Source organism: Tetrao urogallus, assembly GCF_951394365.1.
Source record: "Tetrao urogallus genome assembly, chromosome: 7".
Classification (NCBI taxonomy): Eukaryota; Metazoa; Chordata; class Aves; order Galliformes; family Phasianidae; genus Tetrao; species Tetrao urogallus.
In genome coordinates, this window is record NC_136820.1 from 29,812,805 (window position 1) to 29,839,450 (window position 26,646).

The 26,646-nt window shown below is 37.1% G+C and overlaps 1 protein-coding gene across 1 annotated transcript in view; it reads right to left on the minus strand.

The window, feature by feature from the left end:
* The window catches only part of CDK14 (cyclin dependent kinase 14), a gene marked incomplete at both ends in the record, with an annotated part of 240,919 nt that overhangs the window by 18,171 nt on the left and 196,102 nt on the right, over positions 1–26,646 (minus strand). Inside the window, 2 exons of the mRNA XM_079538094.1 lie at positions 7,835–7,883; positions 19,552–19,615. Coding sequence (XP_079394220.1) covers positions 7,835–7,883; positions 19,552–19,615 — 113 coding nt within the window. The remainder of the gene's footprint in view (positions 1–7,834; positions 7,884–19,551; positions 19,616–26,646) is intronic.

Sequence of the window (26,646 nt, forward strand, 5' to 3'; positions counted from 1 at the left end):
CAGTCTTTGAAATGTAAGGATATAAAGATGCTTGGTGCCTCTGATCAGAACACATTAGACTTCAAACCAAGAAATGAACAGAGACACTATGGCAACACATGAGTAACAGACTACCAAAAGCACAATTCTGAGAAATTAATAAAACACTGGCATATAGAAATGAGAAGTAAAAACCAAAGAAACAAACAACAACAACAAAACTCCAAACCAATGAAATCAAACACCAAAAAAACAAAACAAAACCCTGGAAACATCTGAAAAGAGTTGATCAGTACTCAAAATGATTAATAAGAAACATACTTTGAAAAAAAATCATACCTGGAAACACCAAATAAACATGTCTACCTGATATACGTCTCAATATCTTAAGGAATGTTACAGAATTAGTAAATATCGCAAACAAATGTAAGGATCTTTTGATTCTTTCTATGAAATACACCTAAGAACAGTTTGCTCTCTTTCCTCCTTTCTCTTCACAGGCTTACTGCTGTAGATAATTATAGGTGATGTTCACTCACTTTGCTCTGCATTCTGAGTTATTTCTTGTTTTTCAAATAAAGAAGAGAATCTTGGCAAATATTTTGCTGGATGTTGACACACAACATAGTAGCAAAAGATAGAGAACAGAAACAAAATATGGACAATATAGAAGCAAAAATAGTTTTAGGAAAAAGGGCTTTGTAAACTCTTAAGACAAAATGGGGATTAAAAGAACAGATTACTAATGAACAAGACATCAGATGAATTGATTAGCTTTAAAAATGGATTTTTTTTCATTGGAGAAACAAAGTGACCAGAGAACTTTTCATTAGGTTTTTCTAAAAATCCTTCTCTATAGATAAAGTCAGAAGAGCTGGGATGTGATATGCCATCTCACAGACTGAAAACTGGCTGACAGACCATAAGGAAAGGGTAATGGTAAGTGGCAATGTACTGAGTTGGAAGGGAAGTGTCCAGCTGTGTGCCACAGGGATTAGTGTTAGTCACAGTTTTATTTAACATCTTTATTAATCAACTGGACTATGGAATACACTGCATTCTGAATCAGTTCACAGATGAAACCAAATGTGAAGACAACTGCAAAGACAAAAAAAAAAAAAAAAAGTACAAAGAGACTAAGAGAAGTGAGAGATGTAGACAGAAAATCTACCCACAAGATAGAGTGTAGAGAATTACAAACAACTAATTCCAGGAGGCACTAAAAGAAATATGGATTGGTTCAGAAATAATAGGCTAGCCATAAAGCCAACAAGCTCCAATCCACTGCTATATAGAATTAATACTGCATGATACAAGGATTATCTGTGCTGTTTTTGGCTGTATTTTTACAGTTGTCGTGGATAGGAAAGTTATACAATGGTAACAGTGTGATTTTACTAAAGAAACAGAATAGTAGTATACAGAAGAAGGGAACAAAGGCCTTTGTGGACCAGTTTAGGAGGTTTATTAATACTTTTAACTGGGCCAAAAGGATGCAACACACAAAGCACATCAACATCACAAAAGACGGGGAATTATGTGCAAAGCAAAAATAAATTGAATATCAGGATAGGCATTATAACAATGAGACTCTTAGGCAGTGCAATAATCTCTGCCCAAATGTATAGAAGCTGTAACATTTGTGTCGTTTACAATTAGCATTAAAGAAACATTCACATTTAAATTGTAAAGAATTTTTGATCATGGCAAAGGAATAAACAGAGGAACTGTAGAACTCTTTTTCAGTCATTGGTCTCAATCGGGATAATATTCATTGTACAAAGCTGGCAAAACATAGAGTGCATTTCAACTACTGCACAAATATTACTGAGCTGGGCTGAGAACTTTGACTTTTGCACTTTTCCACTTGAGCCCCTTTATGATGCCAGAGACATAAAATATAGTATTAAGTGGCTTCTATGCATAGTAACAGACAACAAAAAAAGGCACAGGCGCATAAACACACCACTTCCACCCCCTGAAATCTATTTAATAAACCCCACCAGGCAGCGAAATAAAACAACAACGACAACAAAAAGATGGTATTAGGAAGATAGAAAGAAAAGTCTCCTCTGCTGAGGAAGGTCTGTGCCTGCAGAGGAGTAGCTGCTGCCTCGGCTCAAGCGCTCCTCCTGCTGCAGGAAGCTCTGCAGCGCTGCAGCCTGCCTGCCCCCCGTGCGGCTGTGTGTGGGGGGATCGCTGTGAGCTGCCCTGCCGGAGGCTTCTGTTGTATTGCATTTTATTTTTAATAAAATAGGGTAATAATTTCACTGTCCGGTAAATGGCTTTTTATTTGCATCCCATGTTAATGTAGGTTTCGTCATGATATGCTTCCTAAGTTCCCTTGGGGAAAAGATAATGACTGATAAAGGAGGTATTTATAGGAAGCAGGAAACAAAATAGGAAATGAAAAAGCATACAGCAGTATCACAGCAAGCAAATCACTGGGAGGCTGAAGCAGGTTATATGGCTCTACATTACAAACATGAAATCTCCTCATTTTGAGCCTGGTTTCCATCTTTGCCTCCCCAGCTTGGTCCTGAGCTCCCCTGACATCAGCCAAAGAGACAGCCCCAGCACAACCACAGGGCACACTCCGAATGCACACTCATATGTTTATCACCCATCCTCAGCCAAAGTGCACTCCAGCTTCTGCACAGGCCTGCTTTTAAACAGGCTTGCTTTTGTTTGTTTTACTAATAACACTGGGTAGGTTTTTGCTTCTACTGTGCTTGAGAGCTTGAATATTTTTTCAGTGGCACTACAGACTGCATTGCTATGAACAATGTAGCTCACGGGGTGGTGGGTGAAAGGGACAAAAATGGCAATTAGAAGAATTTTCTCTTTCGTCTTAGTGAGGTTTTGTTAAAACCTCACTAAGGCGAAAGTTTTCTTAAAACAAACAAACAACAAAGCAAACAAAACAAACAGCAAAAAACCCCATCCCCAGGTCTCAGCTTCTAACAGTTCCAAAGTCTATCTCATGGTTGAAATGAAATACAGATTCAAAGCAAATGGACTCATCTCTATCTGCTTGCTTTGCTTTATTCAGGAAGTTTTCACAAAAGCAGTCCCAAAATAGGCAAGGCCATCCTGGAATGCAACAGTGTCCTCAAGAAGTGCGGTCGAAAGTACAGAGGCCATTTTGTTGGAGGAAGAAATCCTCAGCAGTGGGACTAGTGGGACGTAAGAATGAAGTCTCAGTTCTATAATAAATACTACATGTTGGAGAATTATGAAGTAGCAATGCTATTTATGCAGAGCGAAGTTTGTGTTTTCAATTGCACCTTTTCTTTCCAACCTAATTTCTCACTGTGCAACCCATTATGACAGAAGGATCTGAAAAAGCTTTTTATATCCTACCAAATACGCACAAGGATAATTAGTTCTCTTTTGTCATTTGTCCGTAAGGGTTTATTATTGTGGAGAAGCTTTTGCAAATTGAAAGAGGCTGCACTGCATTCTGAAGGCAGAGTGTTCTTGGATTTTATTGTGTAGAAGTAATTGAACAGAAAAGTTCAGAAAAAAGGTGAAAATATAATTCACTATGGTCTCTATAGGAAGATCATATTACCACATCTTAATTATTTTTGGAGCAGCATTTTATAATCACATTCCTCAATGTTAGGTCACATAATGTACATGAAGCTTTATACTAGAGGGAAGTCAAGGCAAGTTTTCTTTTTCTACAAAACTTATAACCAGATTTTACCCGGTAAATGTTATCTTCCTAATTTTTAGATGCTTTCACAAACAGTGTGGAAACAGCCTCAAAAGGACTTAATTCAATATGTGTTACATTACTTTACATGACTTCCCTCAAACACTGTCCAAAAGTGGGCTTAAATACTGACCACTACTGTTAAGGGATCTGATTCCTCATATAACAAGGGTGCTGGGTTTCAGTTTGATATTGCTGTTACATTCCACACTTTCTGCTAATATTCAGTTGGTCTGGGAATTAAAGTGTCACTGTCTTATGTGCATCGTTGTTCCATTACCCCTGTTCCATTAGCTCTGCCTTTAAACTTCACGTCTTGTGGAAGCTGGTATAGTCAGTCAAGTGTAAACATTTCACCTTCAATTTACACCTGCGGCTTTCTGGGAGTTCTTAGGTTGGTGTTCTATTTTTTGCTGTTGCTGATTGATTGGTTTTTGTTTGTCTGTTTGTATCTTCTGCCTTATAGACATGAGACAGTTCTGTGGAATTTGGAAGAGCATTATCCTTCCTTCTACTAATCTATCCTGACATAAATTGTAGTGTACATTTTGAGGTAAGTCTCTATGAAGATTTCTGAAACCATATAGTTATTCTTCCATGTAAAGGTCTCAAAAGATAAAGGGGTGGACCGTGCTTAGTTTTGAAAGGCAGAGCAGTAAATGGCAAAAAACTCACTGTGAAAATGAAATTAGAAAATGAAAGATGTAATCTCCGGATCTAGGAGCACCAATTTCAATTCTTGCACTGTCTTACAGTTTCTGTGTGGCAAATTTCTTAAAATCTTTGTACCTCAACCTCCAGTCTATGAAATGCAGTAAAGGATTTCACCTCAGAGAGGTACTGTGCAGATAAACTTATTGTCCACTGGAATACTGTTACGAATAGAGGTTGTTGAAACTGTTCAGAAGAGTTTCTGTTGCCTCTGTCCACATTTGTAAGTCTGAGTGGTACAGAGTTGAACTGAGAAGTACCATGGCCCTGTCCGTGACTGGTGTATACCTGCACTGGGTAGAAATATTTACTGTAGCAGAGATTAATAGCTGCATCAGTGGTAAGCCAATTTTCAGACAACCCCTTCCTCTCAATCTAAAATAGCATTAAAAGATACAATTACAAACTTTCAAAAACCATCCTGGGATATTACTTTAGAATATATCCATAAAACACTTACTTAATACCATCTAGAGATTGGTACAGAGATTGTCTAAAACACTTTCCTGCCACAAAGGCTGATGCCCATGCTAGCCTCAAATTGCAAAAAGTCATTTCAATTAGTAACTTTATCCATCAAATCTGAAGTTTTAACAAACATGTATATCTTTCTAAGACCATTAACATTGTTCTTTAAGGTTTGCCTATCAAAAGTGCTTAGCTAAATGCATGGAAAAAATATATTTGTAATAAAACCAATATATATTTTAAAACAAAACATTACATGCTTTTCTTCATGTTTTAGGTCTCACACTTTACCCAATTATCCTTAAAACCATTTTGTTTTAAATGGAACAATTTTGCGACAGTCTTCAGCAAATTAAATCAGGATGTTAAAAAATGATAATTATTTTAGAATAGATATTGCTCTGCTATTTGAAACATCCTAATAAAAACAGAAAAATTCAAAGATGAATCAGTCTGTCAATGTGTAAAGTTTTATAGTTGAATTATAAAGACATGGACACCAGGTCTTTATTATATGATACCTATAACAGAAACTTAACTACAACTGTGTAAGCCACAGCACTCTAATGCAGCACACAGATAAAGACTTACAGTGGAAAAAGAGAAAATCCTTTATATTTTGAATGTAAATGATACATCATTTTGGGGCCCTAAATATTTCCTATTACAGTAGAACATCACATATGAAGCACTGAAGTTATGTATTTTTCCTGCTTTCAGTCTTTCAATCCCTTCATTTATACTGAAAAATTGCAAATCCTTTATGCATGAAGCATTGTAAGTGTGTAAATATTTTTTGAAGGGTTTCTTAGGAATGAAGAAGCTTTGAAACAGTCTGTGATGTGATCATAACTTGTGTCAGTTATGAATTCTCAGAGACTGAAGAGTTGTTTTAAGCAAACTGGATTTTGTTCCTTTTTGATATTTAAAATATATATCATGAAATTGAAAGTAATGTAAGATAGCAGCTTTTAATTTCAAATCTATTGTTATCCTGATTCGCGCACAGGAGAAACTGTTAGGTCTAATTGCTGTTAAGTATGGAAAAACAGTCAGTCCATGCTTGCAGAATGGATGGAATAGCATGGCAATATCTATTCACATTACTCACGTATATATATGCCCCAAAGCAAAAACATTCACATCAGCATTAGTTTCCTTGTCCCTCTTTCCCAATCCAAATCTAATTGCCTATGTTGTAATATAATTGCTTCTTCCAAGCTTTTGTATTTCATTAACTACTTTCAAAGAAAAGATGAACTTGCAAGTTTGTTCCTTGTCAAAGGACAGAAAATAGACAATTTGAGTAAGTTTTTAAATGAAAGCTGTGACTTTCAGGGAATTACATCAGTCTAAGCAGCTTGACTGAGGTAGAATGAGATGCTGCAAGATGCCTGTGATGATCACAAGAAAAGGCAAGACTATTTTGAAATCTTCCCAAAAACTAACAGTAAGAGAAGCTAATCCCTCTGTTGCTCTTTGTATTATAAAAAGTAAATATCTCTTCCACTAAATTAGGCCCCCAGTCTGAATTGGACTACCCAGGAGCTTGTCTACAGACTGTTGAAAGTCAGTTGACTATGGCAGGTGACGCTCAACATTTGTGAAAGCCTGCACTGGCTTTGTCGTCTGTTAGCTTTGTATCTCTAATTGCAGGAATGAAATAGTAACAAAGGAGAATGGTGTAGTAATGAAGAATACACAGTCATGAAAGGCATTATAGAAATGCAGGTTCTGACCAGAAGAATGGGCATTTGATGGCATCCCATCTGAGAACTAACTTCTGATTTTAGCAATGATCCTGGCACACTTAGAGATGACTTCTTTTTTTTCATTTAACCGCAATTTCAAAAAATTTATTTTGGTTTTAATGAAGAATGCCTTTGTGATTCAGTCCACCCTGTTGGACCAAATGGGACGGGAAAGAGCAGAAATAGAAGGAATAAGAGATTGGCAAATTGAGAATAAACCTAATCACCTCTTGGGCAGATGACTGAATTCTAGAGTTGTAGGCACATACTATTGTTAACAAATATGATATTGAAAAAGGATTTTGACTTTTACTGTCAGTTGGTATCACAGTAAAATTTGGAATGAGTGTCAGGAAAAAAAAAAAGAAAAACGCAAAAAAACAAGCAGAGGCCAATCCCTGCTGAAAAAAAAGAAAAAAAAAAAAAAGTCAAAAGGAGGAGAAAAATTCTGATTTTTTCTGTCCAGAAAATTTGTTGATATAGTTATTACTCTACTCATTCAACTGAAACAGTATATGCTTTCTTCAAAGTGTAGGAGGTCAAATATTCGGCCTACAAAGAATCTGCATGTGCTGAGAAATCTAGTAAACTTCACACACATAGTGGGTTAGGCACTCCTGGTTCAGTAGGCAATGTTTCTGGATTTGGAGCACAACACCTTTATATCAGCAGCCATTTGACATAAACACAACAAATTTCAGGAAATATTAAAGAAAAAAATAAAGTAAATTCACACTGACTTTCTCAGTCAAATTAATTAAAATATACAACAGTATGGCTATTAACTCACAGCAAGGAACCTGCAATGGGGGATGATTGCTTGAAAACAACAATCCCTTCAAGGTTGATTAGAAACAGATCATTTAGAAGTCTCAACATACTTATAGTTGAAGATTCAAAACTGATGGTCTGAAGCAATATGAAACATCTTGCAGTGAGTTCAACAACCTTGCTAGTTTACATTCCCATGAATAAAGTACTATGCAATGCAGTTTCTCCCTATTTATAGAAAATTGCCAATTCAAAAAACATTCAAAGTTGACAGAAGCAGGAAAGAACAATATTTCAGCAATTTTATATATGTACCACGATTAAAAAAGTTAAAGCCATTATAAATTAATTGTGATAACTTCAGATTGGCATGAGTCATATCCCTGAAGAGTAAAAAAAAATAATAATAATAATTAAAACAAAAATGACTTACTTATTCCATGCTTGCCTAAGGTTTTTAGGGCTGTACTGTGTAAACCGTTCTGTAACAAAAAAAGAAGATGTACATTCAATTATCTATGCTAAAACCAGTTATTTTTAAGTATAGTTATTAACCCTCAGTTTTCACCATTTTTATGCAACTACAGCAGCTCCAGTCCCTACATACAGAAAGAAAAAAAACACAGACGCAATTGCCATGCAAACACAAAGTTCTTATAGAAAAAAACCAAAACAACCCAAGATATCATGACAAAAAATTCACTCACTGCAACATCACCACAAATGGAAACTGTTAAAATATTTTCAAAATACTTTTGATTGCTAGGGAAAAAAAAAAAAAAAAAAAAAGATGCCTGACATCTAAAATTAGTTTTATTTTTCTTAATCATGAATGCAGTTCTCTGTGACCTGTCACGTTTTCATGGTTCCCATGAGGAGTTAATGTGGGGCTGTGTGATGTGCAAAACATGATAGCTACATAGGAGTTCACTTTCTAAAGAACACATACAAATAACCAGCAGAGGCAACATGTTGGCAGCTTATTCAGATGTAATTACTTTCCCTCCCTGATCCATGAAAATCCTTGCTCTGCATTAGGGCTCTTGTTGGCTAAGAATGATGCTATGAAAACTGCTGCAAAATTGAAGAGCCCACACTCGGCTAATGCTTAGAACAGGAGCTAAACGCCTCTCAGTAAGGAACATATGCTATTTGGCTAGAGAATATAAAAACATTTTCCACGAAGCCTTATCACACTACTCACTCTGGCCATTTGCCCAGGCATGATGTCATTAGGTGCCCTGAATAAACTCCACATTTACAAAATATTCAAAAAGAAACCCACAAAAACATTTAATTTTGTTTCCACTCTACGGAAGAGAATGATATTTAACAGATGTACCATATAGTTACAAGAGTATTTTTACATATACATCTACAGAAACAGGCTAGGCAGGGAATGGCTTGATCATCAGAGGGCTGGAGCACCTTCCCTGCAGGGACAGACTGAGAGAACTGGGGCTCCTCATCCTGGGGAAGAGAATGCCTGAAGTACTGGAAGAGAGCCCATGGAAAACTGGGGAAGGATGTTTTATAAGGGCATGTGGTGACAGGCTGAGGGAAAATGGTTTTAAACTGGAAAGGGGTAGATTTAGATTAGATATCAGGAATAAATTCTTTACTGTGATGAGGGTGAGACACTGGAACAGGTTGCCCAGGGAGTTTGTGGATGCCCTCAGCCTGGAGGTGTTCAAGGCCAGGCTGGATGGGACTTTAAGCAACCTGGTCTAGAGGGAGATGTCCCTGCCTGTAGCAGGGGTGTTAGCACTAGGTGATCTCAGAGGTCCCTTCTAACCCAGGACAAAGAAACAGTCTGCAGCATGGCAGTGCTGTGTACTGGATGAGACTGAGATGCACATTAGAGTTCAGCTAATACAGCGCAGATCTGCACAGTAGTCTGTGTTGGTGCAGAGAAGTGCTTGGTGGAATGAGGACTGAACTGGCTTGAAGAATCTCTGAAGAGCTAACTTAAATCTATGGAAAGACAGATCTTGATTTCACGCCTCATTCAGGTTAGGTCAGATACTGGCAGAGCTACATACACATTATTTTTTAAAGGACTGACAGGTTCATTCTAAGCAATTTAGCATATTTTCACAGTGAAGCACCGAGTCATATTTCGCCGAATTGCTTATAGGTCCAAAGACCTGTTTCAGCTCTGCAAGAAAATGAAAAACTATTGCTATCCCAGATGAGATTTTACTACAAAACTGAAATATTGGAATCAGTTATGTAAATTCTGGGCATACACAGTCAAAATGAACAAACTTTTCAAAGTGATCTTCCTTCTTTATATTTTCTTTTTAAATAAATACCTTATTCATCACATATGTATCAGGCAGTGAGAGGGGAAACTAGGAAGAACACAGTAAGGGTGAAGCCCTCTATAAGAGGCCAATGTCCTGAGTCCTCCATTCATTTGCTGTGTGACTGCAAACCATGCTTCTCTTCAGCACTGATATCAACTCTTTCCCTCTACTTTAAAGCAGATTAGAAACTCCTCTCTTTAAGTTCTGCAGAAGAAGGGAAAACACTGATCGAATAAAGCTCTCATTTTTCTCTACCAAAGTTTTTGGGTATGCCTCCAGCCAGAATTTTGTTAGCTTTCACAGAATAAATGGGACAACTGTGGCAATTAAGCCAGTCTCCTGTACATCCCAGCTCTTAATGTTTTCTTTAAGTAATCATTCTTCAGAGAATAAAAAACAGAATAACAATTATTTTGATTTTAGAGCTGCCAGAATAGAGGAGCTACAACAGTCTTGTCACTGATTTTTTCCACCATGATCCAATTTTTTAAAGTCCTGAATTATGGCAACAAAATAATTGACAGACAACATGCCTGTCAATATCAACCTGGTAGCCACAATGCAGACAAATAAAGAGGTCATTGCCTCCTTTTATCTGAGAATCTCCTTTCTGTGTCCAATTAATGAGAAGTGGAATTCAGTCTCACAACTACATCCCTAAGTTTTCCTCTGAGTTACTTTTCAGCATGAACTACTTTCACATACCTACATGGATGCCCTGTCTGTTGTTACTAGATGGATTTAACACAACTGGATTTAAAGATATGCCTGTGACTGTGACCAACAGTATGAAATTAAATTTTATATTTTCAAGCATTCCATAACATTTTGGTATTTATTTTTCAGATGCTCCATAGATTTGATAATAAAAATTAGTAATATCAGTTGGTAGATTTTGACTGTATGAGATCCTGTAATACTGCAGAATTACCTTGAATGCTCCTCCAAAAAAAGGAAACATTTGCTTGACACATACTGCAAAAGGCAGCAGAAGAGATGGTCAGTCCAACTTGACAGAAGGAACCCAAAACTTACTTCCATTCCCTCAGAACCATAAGGCAAATGATCTCAAGTAGGAGTTCCCTATAAACATTTGCATCATCACCCACCCATGTAATCATGCCCCAGTGCAGACAAGCCACTGTCAGGTCTGCAGAGCACACTGTCTTGCTGTCATAGGTGCCACTCTCATCAACATCTGAATTTAAAAAAAAATTGAAAATTTGCACATTTGCAGATTAAGACTTGATTTAAGGTATTTTTGAATCTTTATAGTTCAGATATTTTGTGATTACGATTATGAAATATGCTTGTTTTGAATAAAAACATTGGAAGACAAACACGGCAAGCTCTAAAATACAGAGTAAAAAGCACAATTTTAATTTGCTTTATGCAAACACTTAAATATTTGTAAATCTTCTGGAAACAAATTCAGGAAACAAATATTGATCCTCTGATTTTTTATCCCAGATACATACCATCATCATCACGAGCTACCATGTCTCACTGTTAAAGAGCTGGCTTTTCGCATGGATGCTATATTTCACTAGCCAAAGGTGATTTGTCATTATGTGTAACAAAAGAAGGGAGACCTCACTTGTTATTTAAATCCCATAGCACCTAGAAGTGTTCTACCTTTTGCTTCTTAGAAGACAAGTTAGCTAAATTTTGATTAAGAAGTTGTTCATAATCAAACACAGTGTAAAGAGTACCTTACACAGGATTGCAGAAACAAGAACAAAAATACAGAATTAATATGCCTTAATGTGACAAAGTACCAATCACGTGATCATCCTGTAACATACCATTTACTCTTAAGCATTTAACAGAGCACAGACTGTAGCACAGCTGTAGGCTGACATGCTACATCCACACCTCCAGATGACCACCCCAGAGACAGCATTCACTGTTCTGTCAGACACCAAAGCCAGCCCACTGGGAGATGCTGGGTACACAAACATTCTTCCTGCAGCAAATGAATTTGAGTTTTTATTTGTTTCAGATCTTTTAGCGTAACATACTCAATGCCTCTTGTGTCACAAAGGATTTTACATCTCTGCCCCACAAATGAGTGCTACTGGAAAGAATAACAATCACAAAATGGAGCTAGAAGTGAGCAGCCAGAGGTAGGAGAGGGAGATTTCTTGAGCTGGTTAATATGACAAATCTGATGCATTGAAAAGCATGCTTTCATGCAACTGCTCCCAAGCTATTTTCAGCTTGAAGATACAGAAAACTAAAGAAAAAAATAAATAAATAAAGCTGGTGCCAGAAAGCTTATCCATTACACCCAGCTGCATTTAGTGGTTTTAGTAACAACAATATTTCTACAGAGCTTACCTCTTACCCTCTTACTTTCTTTTTGTTTTCTTTAGACAATTGCTCTAAAGCAATTCTGTTATATATGCATATTTGTGTGCCCACATATATACCTATGTACTCTTCACTGCAAACATCATTATCTGCTCGATAAACACACTCCATCTGACAGCCTTGCATCAAGGGCAGGTTCAAACAGAAGAGAATTTCAGCAGAACTCACTAGTGAGCTTATTAGCAGACCACTGAAGAGCTACTGGTCTGCTGTGAGAATTGAAAAAATAAGCACTTGCATTTTAAGTAACATAAAGCACAATGAGGTTTAATTCTCCTTTATCTGTCAGAAAGACACATGAACTATTGTACCTTTGGCACATTCGCCTTGCAAGAACATAGAATAGGCAAGAAGAGCTACAGAAGAATTAGAAACAGACTACATTTTGATTTTTAGCTCCTTTTTAACACTATTGATAATCAGCTTCTAGTCTAAACCAAAGAATTTAAAATGCAGTTTGACTTCAAGGCATTTTTTATGTTGCTAATCAAAACATGCTGGCTAATATGCATTCCTTGATTAACGTTCTTCTGTATTTAAAACCAAATGTGATCAGCTTAAATGCAAATATTTAAATACCACCATAATTAATATTTTGAAAAGTCTATTGCACAATTTCTTTAAAATAGTTTTCTTTGCATTTCTTTAAATTAAATCTAAAGTGACTAACATTGCATTGTGATATGTAAAACTCAGATATGCTATTTTTATTAAAGATTTGATCCAAAAAACACTTACATTATGTGAGCTAAAGACATGAAGACGTGTCTATTCTGAAGAAAAAATGTCAAGCTCTATTTGCAGCTCTACTGTGCAATTTGAATTTTTACTGAAGCTAAATCAAAAGAGGAGTTTTATTGTAATACTGAATTAAACTTTGTTTTCTCTTTTCCTTTCTTCCTCTCTCTTTCAAAAGGGAGAGGACAGAGCAGAGCAGAAGGTGTGTACAGAGGAAGCAAGAGAAGCTGTTCTAGGGTCTCTATTGAGTATGGAAAGGAAGTGTTAAGCTTATTAGCTAGTACAGATAAAGTACTGAACTGAATTACAGTACCATCTGAAATGGCTCTGCCTTTTATCTGGCTCCATTGCATATATACTAGTTACTTTAACATTTAGTTTGATGCAATTTTATTTCAAGACTGATGAAAACACCAACAGTGCTGCTTCCCTTGGGTCATCGATACCAGAGACTTGAGAAAACATGTGAATATTACAATTTTGACAAAACTAAAAAAGAATGAGAGAAATTTCAAGTTAATTCTTCTTTCCAGATACCTCTCTGAGTCAAATGCTCAAATTCCTTAAGATTACACCTATACCAGTAAGTGAAATGTAGCTGGGACTTGCAAATTGCAACCACTGTACAATGTTTGTGCTACTGCAGCACCCTCCCACCCCCATGATAGGTGTGAGACCTCCTCCTTAGTGGGGATGGCCTCCTGCCCATGATAACTCCCAAAGAATGCCTGAAAGTAATTATTTGGAAGATATAAAGTATGCCAGAAAATGCCCTAACAACTTAACAGTAGAGAATCTCCCTTTGCCTAGAAACATTTGTTGGCATCAGTCTAGATGGAAACAGGCAAAAATACTGATTCAGTGTATAACAAATTGTTGACAGGTTTTGGTGAAAAACTGTTACGGAAATTTGAAAAGCTGTATGCCGTCATATGCAGTATTTTCATGACTTTGTGTCAAAGGAGTTTCTTCTCTCAATCCAGTCTGGAGTGGATTAAATGAAGACTTAATTCTTTGATAAATCTTGGTTATCAGTCAGCTGCTAAGATACAGGTAGATCCCATTTCTAAACTAAATCTATATTTATTGATCATCTGGGAAGCAAAGCGGTATTCCTCAGTCAGAACAGCAGCTCTTCAGTGATTTTGTCAGTCACACAGTCAGGAGTTTTGTTGTACTTTTTTTTTTTTTTTTTAAATAAATACTAAATCCACGAAGTTTCTATCAATCTCTGGCAAACTTTGTAACATTTGCTATGAAACTGCAATATTTCCTACGAATGCTGGTTTCCCGACATAGTTTCCTTCTGCTTTCTCCTTAAGGACAGTCTCTTTCTCTTAAGTGTTTTCATCTTCACCTGGATTCTGTTTTAGAAAACAATAATACTCTGTAGATGTTTCTACTGTCTCATAAAAGCCACCCATTTCAGGTATATTACTTTATATTATTTCTGATAGCCTGTTGAACACAGTCAGATTCAGGCTCCCACATCACCAGCCCAAGATTAAATATGAAAGTTTCTCTCACCTAGAGATAGTATTGTATACTGAGGCGCACACACTGAATATTGCAAACCACTCTCCTTGACAGTTAACGTCTCTTAATGGTCAGCATCACCTTGTTTCTCTCTTCTGTTTCTTCTCTTCTGTTTTGACTTCTACCCCTTTCCTCAGTGACAGGATCTTCTGCCAAATCCCAATTCAACTTTCCAGTATGGATATTACACATCAACAATTCCACAAAAATTGAGAACGTAGGAAGAGTAGAAAATTAAGTGTAGATGTCAGTATGAGTGGCTTATCTTGCTCAATTATTTGGAAGAGACTCTGAATCCATCAGAAATGGCTGGAGAGAAAAGGAAATTAGAGTCTAGACTAGGAAAAATGGGAGATTTAATGTAGATGGAAAGAACAATACACAAAACCAGGAAGATTCAGATGTGAAAAGGAAAAGAGTCTGGGAGTGTTGGTCAGCACTTGGATGAATTTGAGCCAGCAGTATGCCCAGGTGGCCAAGAACGCCAGTGGCATCTTGGTTTGTATCAGAGGTAGCATAGCTAGCAGCACCGGAGAGGTGATCATCCCTCTCTACTCAGCTCTGGTGAGGCTGCACCTTGAGTACTGTGTTCAGTTCTGGGCCACTCACAAAAAGAAAGACATTGAGGCCTTGAAGTGTGTTCCAAGTGAAGGGTAACAAAGCTGGTGAGGAGCCTAGAGCACAAGTCTTATGGGGAGCTGCTGAGGGACCCCAGATTGCTTAGTCTGGAGAAGAGGAGGCTGAGGGGAGGCCTTATAGTTCTCTACAACTTCCTGAAAGGAGTTTATGCTAAGGTTGGGTTTGCCTCTTATCCCACACAACAGTGATAGGATTAGAGGTAATGCCTCAAGCTGCACCAGGGGTGATTCATATTAGATATTAGGAAAAATTTATTTTCTGCAAGAATGGTCGCCTACTGGAATGAGCTACCCATGAAAGTGGTGGAATCACCACCACTGGAGGTATTCAAGAAATGTGCAGATGCTGTGCTTAGAAACATGATTTAGTGGGATATATTTGAGGTAGGTGGACAGTTGGACTAGATGATCTTAGAGGCCTTTTTCAACCTTAATGATGCTATGGTTCTATGAGGCTGGCAAAGAAGCAGCATGTTTTAGAACACTTTTCCATCTTGTAATTTACTCAAACTGCCTTCTAGGTGAGGGCAAATAAGTTCTTTTCACAATGATCCTGAGTGGCTGGGTTTCTTTGGTTGTATACAGGAAGACACATTCAAGATTGTAGCAATCATGACAGCCTCAAAGTGAATCACAGAAGTAAAACCCAAATCCTAAATTCTGACCTATTTCAGAATTTTCAAATGCATTTTTTAGATCATTCATGAAAGCAATTTACAAAGCAGAATGTGTGCATTTGTGCTTGTGTGCATGTCTGCAAACACAAACGGTTGAGGCTGATCTTGATAAACTCAAAGAATAGGCCAAATTTTATCTGTAAGTATCTCCCATATCACTTTCAGTATTTGTGAGATGGACTGCAATCAAAGATCTCAAAGCAAGCATACAAGTTGTTTTCTCACTTTTTTATGGTAAAAACAAATCATGTCCATTTTATTTCCATAGTTACAGGCTATTAAAATTACTGACGTTAGGAGTTTAACTGATGTAGAGCCACCCACTGCTACCCTTAGAAATGCATCTCTAATTCAGCATCAGAAAAGTTCCTGCATATAAAGATGTCAGGGATCACCATTTATGCACTGGCTGCTTCCCAGAATAATCAGACCTTTGGCCACTCTAGGGGAGAAGAGGCTAATGTCATGTTTTTCAGTCATTACTTGTTTCTCCCATTAAAATGTGATTAGTTCCCTGCAGCACTGGACTGCGTCCTATCAAATCACAGCACGAAAATTAGTCATTTATACCTATGCAAACAAGAAATACAATGAAATCTTGTTTCTGCTCTCATAAGTCTTCCCAACTCTGTAGACATTTAATGTGCCACTTTATTATTTTTTTTTTTTTTTTAGTAGAGTTACTACTAATACGTCCTGTTTAAATCCCATCGTTTTATGCTCACTTATATGGTTAACTCAGTTTATGGCATGAAAACCTTCCCAGAGTAGACGTTGATACTCTCATCACCAGTGCTGTCTTAAAACTCGCAGTCCACACAAAGGCACACAAAGCACAGGAGTTATTTAACCCTATATCATGTATAATCAAATGCAGTAATTTCACAGATCTTAAAGAATAATGGAATTGGTTGAGAGCTGATGAGACATTTCAGGTTACTCTGCACTCTGGCTAAGGAAAGGAAAAGAGTAAGTTATCCTGAATGTATTAATCTAAGAAATAAATGAAATCATTCAACTTTGCTCTTAATAAATTATTCAGGAAAGAAGAGTGTTTTGGTCCCCTAAACTCAGAATGTTTTGTCTAGGGCATAAGATAAAGTGTAACAATTTCAGACCAATAGGAAAGGGAACATGGCTGGCTGAGCATTGGTAGATGGAGCCAGTCAGCCTTGCCACTGACAGAAAACTGCCATGCACAGAATGGCACAAAGGAAATCTTTTTCTTCAGAAGCAACAGAGCACCTGATATCCATGCCTAAAGAGCTCCATTGATTCCCATCAGCATGAGCACACAGTGTAAATGCAGCACAGTCCATGGGTCAGAACACTGTCTGCAGAACCTGCTTCTAGTATCCTGGTGTGATCCCAGAGGAGATGTCTTTTGCTGCTCTCACAATTTCAAGTTCTACCAGCATAAAGTCCTATTACTCTTGGGGTATTTAGACCAAATTTTGGTTGTCCAGTTAGATTATTGTTTCTATTACTGTATTTTTTATTTATTTATTTTTTAAACCAAGACACAAAGGGAATGTAGAACACAATATGTGTTTCAAGCAACTACAAAGAAGGGCTTTTTCCTTTGGAGTGCTCTTAGACCTCCACAGTATATAGAAATAAGAGCTCAGCACTTTGTATTAACAGGTCCAAGAATCATTAAACAATTGCCATGGGATAATAATTATTCTAGCTTGCAGATCTGCATACTTCAGAGGTGAAAAGGATCTGAGAGAACAAAGAGTACATCGAGCAGAAATGTGAAAATACCAAATGACCATGTTCTGATTCAGGGGCACCTTCCCTCCTTTCCCCATTTTTATAAGTATTTTACACTCATAGCTGGCAAAATTCTGGGACAGTCTAACACAATGCCTGTCTAAAAATTAGATTTAATGGAATATGCACTGTGGATTTATTTCCTGATGTTCTTCTGTGGTAATAAACCCAAATTCCTAAAGACAATTAAAAAGCAAAGAAGAATTAAGCCAGGAAGTTTCTTGGCTGCCATCTACTGTTCAAAACACTTGAATGCAGAATGTGAAGGAAAATAAATTAATAGAACATACATCAGCATCTCCAGGTTTTCTCCTTTTCTTTAATCTCCTTGGATAAAAGCAGTATCTTTGAAATGTTTTTAAAGACCACTGAATTTTTGTAAGGATTCTGCAAGTGGACTCACTTATTAATCAGTAACAGAAATGAGAATCACAAAGTCTTGAATACTTAAAAAGTTTAATTCACACTAATTTAGGAAGAATACTATGAATTGCATATATGCAGAAATGCATACTATAATGCATATATGCATTATAAAAAGGTGTGGCCAACAATTTGAGCGAGGTGATTGTCCCTTTCTACTCTGCATTGGTGAGGCATGGAAAAGCCTGAGAGGGGATGTTAGCAACACAAGTATCTAAGGATGTCAGGAGGATAGGGCCAGGCTCTTTTTCGGTAGCGCTCAGCAACAGAAAAAGAGGCAATGGGTACAAATTGGAACATACAAAGTTCCATGCAAACATGAAAAAAAATTCTTTATTTTGTGAATTACAAGCATTGGAACAGGCTGCCCAGGGAGGCTGTAGAGTCTGAATATCTGGAGATACTAAAACCTGCCTGGATGCCTTCTTTTGCAGCCTACTCTAGGGAACCTGTTCTAGCAGGGAGTTGGACTTGATGATCTCCAGAGGTCCCTTCCAATCCCTATGATTCTATGATTGTGTAACTACACAGCAATAAGACCAAGTAGGGCAGAGACTGAAAAGCTGTGTGGAAGTGTGCAAAAATGTCTGCCTGTCCTTTTCTCAAAGCTTTGTTTTATTACCAGAAGAAAACCAACAATATTCCTCTCTCTCATTTTTAGACTTGCCGTGATCTCTGTCCTTTTCAAGTTCTCTGCCTTACCACCCACCAGAAATAGCCAGAGTTGCCATTATAATACTGCAAATCTAATGAACAAGACATGCGGGAATGAAAGAGGAATCTTTTTCTCTAAATTGGACATACAAGAAGACTTGGAAATTAGTCTTAAATGACACAGAATATCAAGTTTTCACAGTTTATGACAAAGCTAAAGGAACGCTGTCTGCAGTAAAGAAGAACCAGGAGCCTACTGAGAGCCCTTAGGCATGCAAGGAGCGAGATATCTGAAATGTAAGTCCTGAATTAATTCTGTCAACGATGTCATTTGTACTGATGGAAGACAGGCCCCACATCAATCTTCATTGTAGCATAATGAAGGTGACTTTGTACTTATAAGTCTCTAGGGAACACACTCTTTGCTTCTTTTTTGCACAAATGTATCAGATGGTAAATATTCAGTAATAGTTGTAGACTGTGACAACTTAGATTATAGCACCCACTAAAAAAGTAACTTGTAGAAAGGTACTAACAGATGATCTAGTAGTAGCTTCAGCTTTCACTAAGTCTTTCCCCTCTTCTTTGGTTTCCTTCAGTATTCCTTAAAGTTCAGAGTGGTCTGTGGAAAAGTAAAGCTAATTGGGAATCAGCCTGCCAAGTTATGATGCTCAGTAGCAAAACAGCAGAGGAATGCAAACAGGTTGGGGCTTATTTTGTAATAAACAGCAGAAAAAGCAAAAGAGAGCAAAAGAAATTAAGCAAAAGGAAAAAACAATCAAACAAATAACAACACCTTGAGCATAATAAATAGTGAGGAGCAAGAAAATGTGCATTATGGTTTCTGCGCCAAATTCAGGTCATTTTGAACATTGTGGAGGTTCTTTAGTAAATTAGGAGCTGCCAAAAAAACACAAGGGATGCTTTCATGAGCAAGTTCCTAGAATGTGGGCAGGAATTACCTGTTTCCTTTACCTGTATTTTCAGATAAAGGAAAACATAGATGAATGTGATATTTAGACCTACCTGGTTTGAAATGGGGTAATGAGTGGACCCCAGGCCATGTATCTTCATTTGGTGTTCCAAGTACCTGTGCATAACAGAAAAAGAAACAAGCAGCTTTAATGGGAAATCATGATGATTCATTGCATTGCAAAAAGCCATTCCTCCAAAGAGCTCAATGTACCTCAAAATCTAAATTGTATATAGGCTTAATTATTAGGGGTACAAAAAGCTAAAAGTTACTGTGGTTATAAGGTACCATTGGAGCTAGTAAATGATGGTATGTTTGCATCAGACAACCTGCTTGACTGATACATGTTAAAGCTACTTTCCACTGACTAGTTCAAGCTACTCGTATGATGCAGAATGCTGATGTTACACAGGCTAAATTTTTGACCTCGGAAATAATTTCAAACCCTGTAAACTTAACTGAACAGACACTTAGTAACAGATGTCAGGATAGAAGATTTATACAGATGATAAAACAGATGACTAAGAACATGGTGTGAATAGCAACATGCTGAGATTAGCTGTCATTTTAAATGGATGTAGTAAGCTTAGAACAAGTGACATTTTAGAAAATACAGAAATTATTGACTCATAAATTGTGTTTTGTTTCTATTCCCTTCAGCTTGTAGCACAAATCAGACTAACTGTTAGCAGGAAAGAGCTTAACACTTCTCACTTGCATCTTATATTCTTTGCCCACATGAAAAGTTCAACTCCTGGTGTCTTTGGCACAAAAGATAAATTAGTTGAGAGAGCAGCTATATTTAATTCTTCCACAATTGTTTTTACTTCATGATACATAAGTGACAGTGCTCGCTTTAAGTGTGTCTGGGAGGAACATCTGAAATAGCAGCTCTAAAAATGAGATTCTAAATGAATTGCAGAATTTGGAAGTTCTCCTGTGGGATCTTCCCTGTTACAAATTTTCATACAGCTTCTAGCATCAATGAAAATCCTAGGGACTGTTTTCAGTATTTGCTGTAAGCTCAGGCCCCGGAATAAAGGCTTGATTTTGTGAAGTGAATGCATCTCACACTGGTATTGTGCTCATTTTGCATTGTCATAAGCATAGAAAACCTCTCTGCCAGTCCTGCCCCTACCTGTACCACTGATCTTCTGAATAAATCTTTCATCCTGTGTAGCTTATGTCACTGTGACACTGTGCGGTGACTTACTCCAGCACAAAATGAGCATCACAAACACACTATTTGTATTTACAAGTTAATGTTTAAAAAATTCTGTGGAAAACACACACAAAAAATCTTCAAAACTGCCAAAAAAAATATTTCATGCTATTTAGAAGTTGGCTTAAAAATTTGAAGTAGAAGCAGTGGCTTCTTAGGCAGAGACAACTACAAGGTGAGTTTTAAGACTTCAGGGCACCAAGTTTGTTAGGCAATTTACAGTATTGCCTGTTTCTAATATGAAAATAGTAGTGCAAAGACACTCTACACAATGATTAATGCCTCAAATAGAAGAAAACACATCTAAATTGGACCGTTTGCAAGAAATTGCAAACTGAAAGTGGAACATCAGGGTGTCAGAGAAACAGAGACATCAGTCTCCTTTCAATTAGACAGTATACATTCATGTAGTTATTTGGAGATGCAAATCACTAATTATATTTGTTAATATTATTTGCAGAATCTTGCTGTCAGTATTTGTGAAACAAGACCTAATCAGCATCTGAAACTTTGTCCTTCAACCCAGATCATCACAACACCAGAGCTCACTTCATTATTGCTATAAATGCTTCGAGTGCTACTGCTAACAGTGCTATGATTAAACATAAAAGAAGTTAGAGACACCGCTGACCCATTATTACATGATTAAATCAATTTGCTTTTGTAAGTAACTTTCACCTCCCCGGTACAGAAGCACATGTACAGCTGGTGCCAAGCAGCACCCAGACCAGGAGAGGGAGCCCGTGGATTAGAAACAGAGCTGCTTCAGTCTGCTTGTTTAAACTGAGAAATGGGGCCGGCACTTTACAGCCCCACTTGCAAGTGAGAGGAATATTCTCTCATAAAATGCTATGAATGTAGTAAAATTAGTCAAACCTTTTCAAATACATATTTTCAATTTCCTCTTATTTTAGATGAGATATAGGCAGCTAAGTCATTGCAAGCTGAATATTAAAATCCACTAACAAAATATGAAGCTTACAGTAGGATACTGATCAGAACAATTTAAGGTAGAACTTGGAGCTATGGAAATGAATTATTCTGATTTTCAACAGAACAGTAGACCCAACAACGGAGGGCTTGATGGAAGATGACTTCTGTAATGAATATTATGTGACTCACAGTTTTTCTTTTTCACCAGTTTTCCAAACCATTCCTTTAATAACATTCCAGCACATCTGCTGTTATAATGTTTAAGAGCCAGCTACAAATGAGTACTGTGCAAGGCAGCACTCAGACTGCCTACAACATTGATACCTTCTGTCAAGGGTAGCAGCAGTTTAGAAACAACCAGGTTTTTCTATCATCTAAATGCCTGCCATTTCCAGGTAGGAGCAGCTGGTAGTTCAGGCAGTGATCCAGAGCCTGTATTTCAATTCTTTGTACAAACACCAGAAAGATCATCCTTATTCCATACACATATTAACATGCAGAGTGCAGAAATTCACAATATGTGACTATCAATCAACAAATAAGGAGGAGAAGGCAGCAGGGAAACAACTGTGTTTTTAATAAAATGAAACAATCACTGCTCACAGGTATGTCACTATAAAGAGATTTGTAGGCAGCACTTTGCGCAAGTAATGCAGCAATCCATCCCATTTTGATGAGCGGGTATCAGGCAACTTAAAGTGATGAGTTTTGACATCTGCTATAAGCAAAGAAATGAGAGTTCACATCACAGTAAAGTGGATGATCTCCTTGGTTTTTGGCTTGCAAAAGAGAGTTAAGGGACCAATCTGAAGAAGGAAAGCAGAGCCAAACAATCTGGTTTTACTTCTGAACACCATCCCATAGCTGTTAAGAGTGTTTGTCCAGACCCTACCACTGTCAACACCCTGGCACTGCAGGTAAATCTGATTACATGAAGGATTTGCAACTACTGTGGAAGATACAGGAGACAGTCTGCTGGACATCCACCTAATGCTGTTACTCTGTGGCTGACCTTACAGCTGTGACCATTCTTGCGTGGGCAACCACTTCTCATCCCAAACACGCCACCAAGAGTTCAGTCTTTTCTACGTACTAACATCTTCCCTTTCAGTTTCACACAGATTCCAGAAACAAGAAAATAAGCACTGCTGTCGCATAATTCAAGCCCCTGTTTAAGAATGGAAGTAGTCTTTTATTTATTACTGGGAATTGTTTGGAAAAAATAAGACTAACTCATATTTTTTCTAATCATAATCTGCATATCAGCGAGATAAACATTCAACTTGTATTCTTTGATATCCTATTTTTAATTGAATTGCCTACACAAAACAAAAGAAACCCCTACAAATCTCAAATTTGGAATGGATTTAGTGTTTGCCACAGGCCAGGAGGGTTATAGCTTCTCTAATGAAAAGTCCATGCCCTCATGAGGCTTTGCTGTTCCACAATACATACAATTACAACATGAAAAAACACCCTGAACTCATTTATTCCCTAACAAACAAGATAAAATGACCTTAATTTGTCATTTGAAATTTGATGTTCAAAATCAAGATTAGATTCTGATCTAATTTGCATGGTGAGAAATCTATTTACATGAAAATAACAGATTTCCAGTGCATGAGGGTACTGAGGGCCAAATACCCTCACTGTGAGTTGATGCTGTTACGGTTTGGCAGCAACAATACATGGAAAGTTATGAAAACAGAACCTGCTGTTCCGATATCCATACACAAGCATAAAATAGACAGATTGCCCAGGAAACGCAACACAAATGCATTAAGGTCTACTGTATTTCTGTAACTTTTTGATAAAAGAAATAAGTTGCTTGCTTTTTACATCTTATTTTACAAAGACTCATAATTCACCTCACGAACGTGCTCCCTTGTGTGCAAGGGAATCATTATTTTATGGTGAGCATTATGCCAATCTATCAACACAATTAGCTGTGAAGTCCTGCATTCTGCTTAGAAAGCATTCCCTGTTACATCCATGGAATAAGGTCATTCCGGCTAACTATTTGTCCAATGAAGTCACCTGATTCTCTTGTGACATGAGCCGTAGTGCACATCTTTCCCACCAGCTCTTTCTCTAGTGCCACAATTAGTAAAAAAAGAAAAAAAAGTATTTTCATTTCTAGTACAACTTTTGAATATATCAAGCCATATATTCTTGAAATAGTGCTAAATACAATGATATTCAAGAAAAGCAATGGTCTGGATTTTAACAAGACAAAAATGTGCAGCTAGTGGATTATTCAGGGTTTTCTAGCAACAAAGCAGAATGAAAAACAAGATCAGCATGTAAATGAGATGCCTTTCCTCAGAAAAAAATATGGAAATTAGGCTAAGCAATTTGCTGAATTTTCAAGTCTTTTCTTATTAGGTCAACTGGGTGAACAAAGTTTAGTAAAAAATAAATACCAGGACAGTGAATCATACTTTTTCTTTAATGAAAAGACCTTAGAATTTAAACTAGAATGAGTTACAAACTGTTTGTAAAAATGTTATTTTCTTTTTTTTTTTCTTTTTCTTTTTCTTTTTTTTTCTTTTTTTCTTTTCTTTTAATTTTTCTTTCCAAAGGTCATCAAGATTGTCTTCCTATTCATTCCCTGAGTAAGTCTTACTGCATTTAGTGTGAGCCCTGGGCTGTCAGGCACCATAGGAGAGATCTGTCTGAGGAACTGAACTTACTAAGAGAATAAGAGAATAAGCATTGTAGAGTTACTTCCAAATCATCAATCTCTTTCTTTTTAGTGAGATACAGAGGCCTCTGGCATTCTGTTTTTCAACAAAAATCTGCTACATTCATCCAAACTACACATTTCTAGTGAAACTCCCAAACTTCCAACTTAGTCAAAACACCAGGCGTCCTTTCCATTTTGGTTGGACAAAGGTAAGTTAGCTGTTTAGATCTGGCTCTTGATAATCAGGGCAAATTCCATGATGCTCCACCACTCATAGGGCTTCTGAATGGGCAATCTTGCATTTGCAAAAAGACAAACTCACATGATCTCTTTTTCCTGGTGATAAGACTTTGCCCAGCTGATCCAGCCAGTCCTGCATTCACTGTTCACTGCATTCACTGAGTGTTCACTGTTAGCTACACCTTAACCACGTCCTCTACCATCAGCAAAGCCCTGCAGTACCAGCTGGTAATGTCAGTGAGCGCAAAGTGAGTAGTGAGGATTGAAGGAGGAACTTTGTCCTTCAGCTCACATTTTGCTTATGGGTTAAGCAAAATTCAGCAACTATTTGTGTATTATGCATGCTGACTCAGTCTGCTGACTGACAACTGCAGCTACGCTCCCTTCTAGTCTCTCCTGGGCACAGCAGATGACAGCTGAGTGTCAAGTTTAATATCCGGAAGACAGAGGCAGAAATGGAATAGTCTTAGTAACGGTCTTTTCTTCACTTTGGGGGCTTAGCTGTTCAGTTTCCTTAAGGGACAATATGTCTCTCAGTTTATGTAATGCACTTCCACTTTTGTTAGAGGATGAATATATTTTAACTCAGAGAAGGCATTGAATAGTCCAAGAATCCGACTGGAACAATAAAGTAAACATATTTTCTCTACAGAAAAAGCCTATCAGCAAGTATTACAATAATGTTTATTTGGATTTACTAGAAACAAAAACGTACCTTCCTCTCAAGGACCACTGTTATCGAGATTTAAAATTCTGAAGTCTTTCTTCTTTAAATGTATGGCAAAAATTACACACAATCCCAAATCTGGAATTTCATATTAGATCAAAGTTAAAGCAACTGAAGTGAGCCTAAGCAATAAAGGCCTCTCCTCCTATGCATAAAACACTTCTTCAGAGCTTGAAACCTGTATTTTGGTACAAATGATTTTTCATACTTACAAATCTTGCCGTATTTTTTCAGCCAATTGTCATTAAAGCAACTCTCCATTATCCCCATACAGGTAAGAAAGAAAATACCAGCCAAACATATTAAACATACAGAATACGATGTAATGTTTCTCATATGATTCCTCTTCAGAATGAAAATGTTAATAAACAACATCCCATAATTCTCTACTGACAAAATTAGATTTTCAAATTCTTGTTTTCTTGTAGAAAGCAGGTTGTATTTTTTGCTCCCTTATGTCCCTTTAAAACTACCAAAATCATAAAAAAAGCCTTAAGTGATGATATCTGGTAAAAGGAAGGAACATCATATGTAATACGTTGCAGAATAAATTTAATGTAATCTGCATTCATTCAGGACACTAAGTCAGAATCCAGAATTTAAAAGAAAAAAAAGTGCTTAGAAATCAGGCTGATTGGAGTATTTCTTTTGCAAGTTATTTTGTGAGTGTTTTGTCATAACAGAACAAACAGAATAAAACATAAATATGAAAAGAGCTCTAAGTAGCACCTGCTAAACAACAGCTATAGCAAGAAAAATAGAAAGAGAAAACTAAGAAAAAACTAAGAAAACTAAGAGAAAACAAGAGAAACTAATAAGCTTGTTTCTCCTGTACAATGAACTGATGCTGTTTTATGAAAAACAAAAATTACTGAGGCTTATTCTCTAATGTGAAAAAGGAACCAAATCACGTGCACCTATGGCCAGCTCCTTCAGGCATTAAGTGGAATATCATTGTTACGTTATAAGGAATTAATAAAAACAGCTGCTTTGAACATAAGGAGTGATTTACGATGAAGCTGGCTTAAAAAAACATTTAGGTAATGTGCTAGTATGGATGAGGGAAGCAAAACACAAAATTAATATCAACACCCCCACCCCCCAGAATTTTAACAAAACACATTAATTAAAAAAATATCAAATTCAACAAATGTTTGTGCTTTTAGCTCCATCATAGACCAAGAATGAGGCATCTGAAACAGTAGAAGACCCAACTGTTATTGAGAAGCTTTTTCCCACTGGAGCAAAATACAACAAAGTCTTAACAGGAATCGCAGAATCATAGAATAGTTTGAGTTGGAAAAGACCTGGAAGATCATCTGGTTCCATCTCCCTGGCAT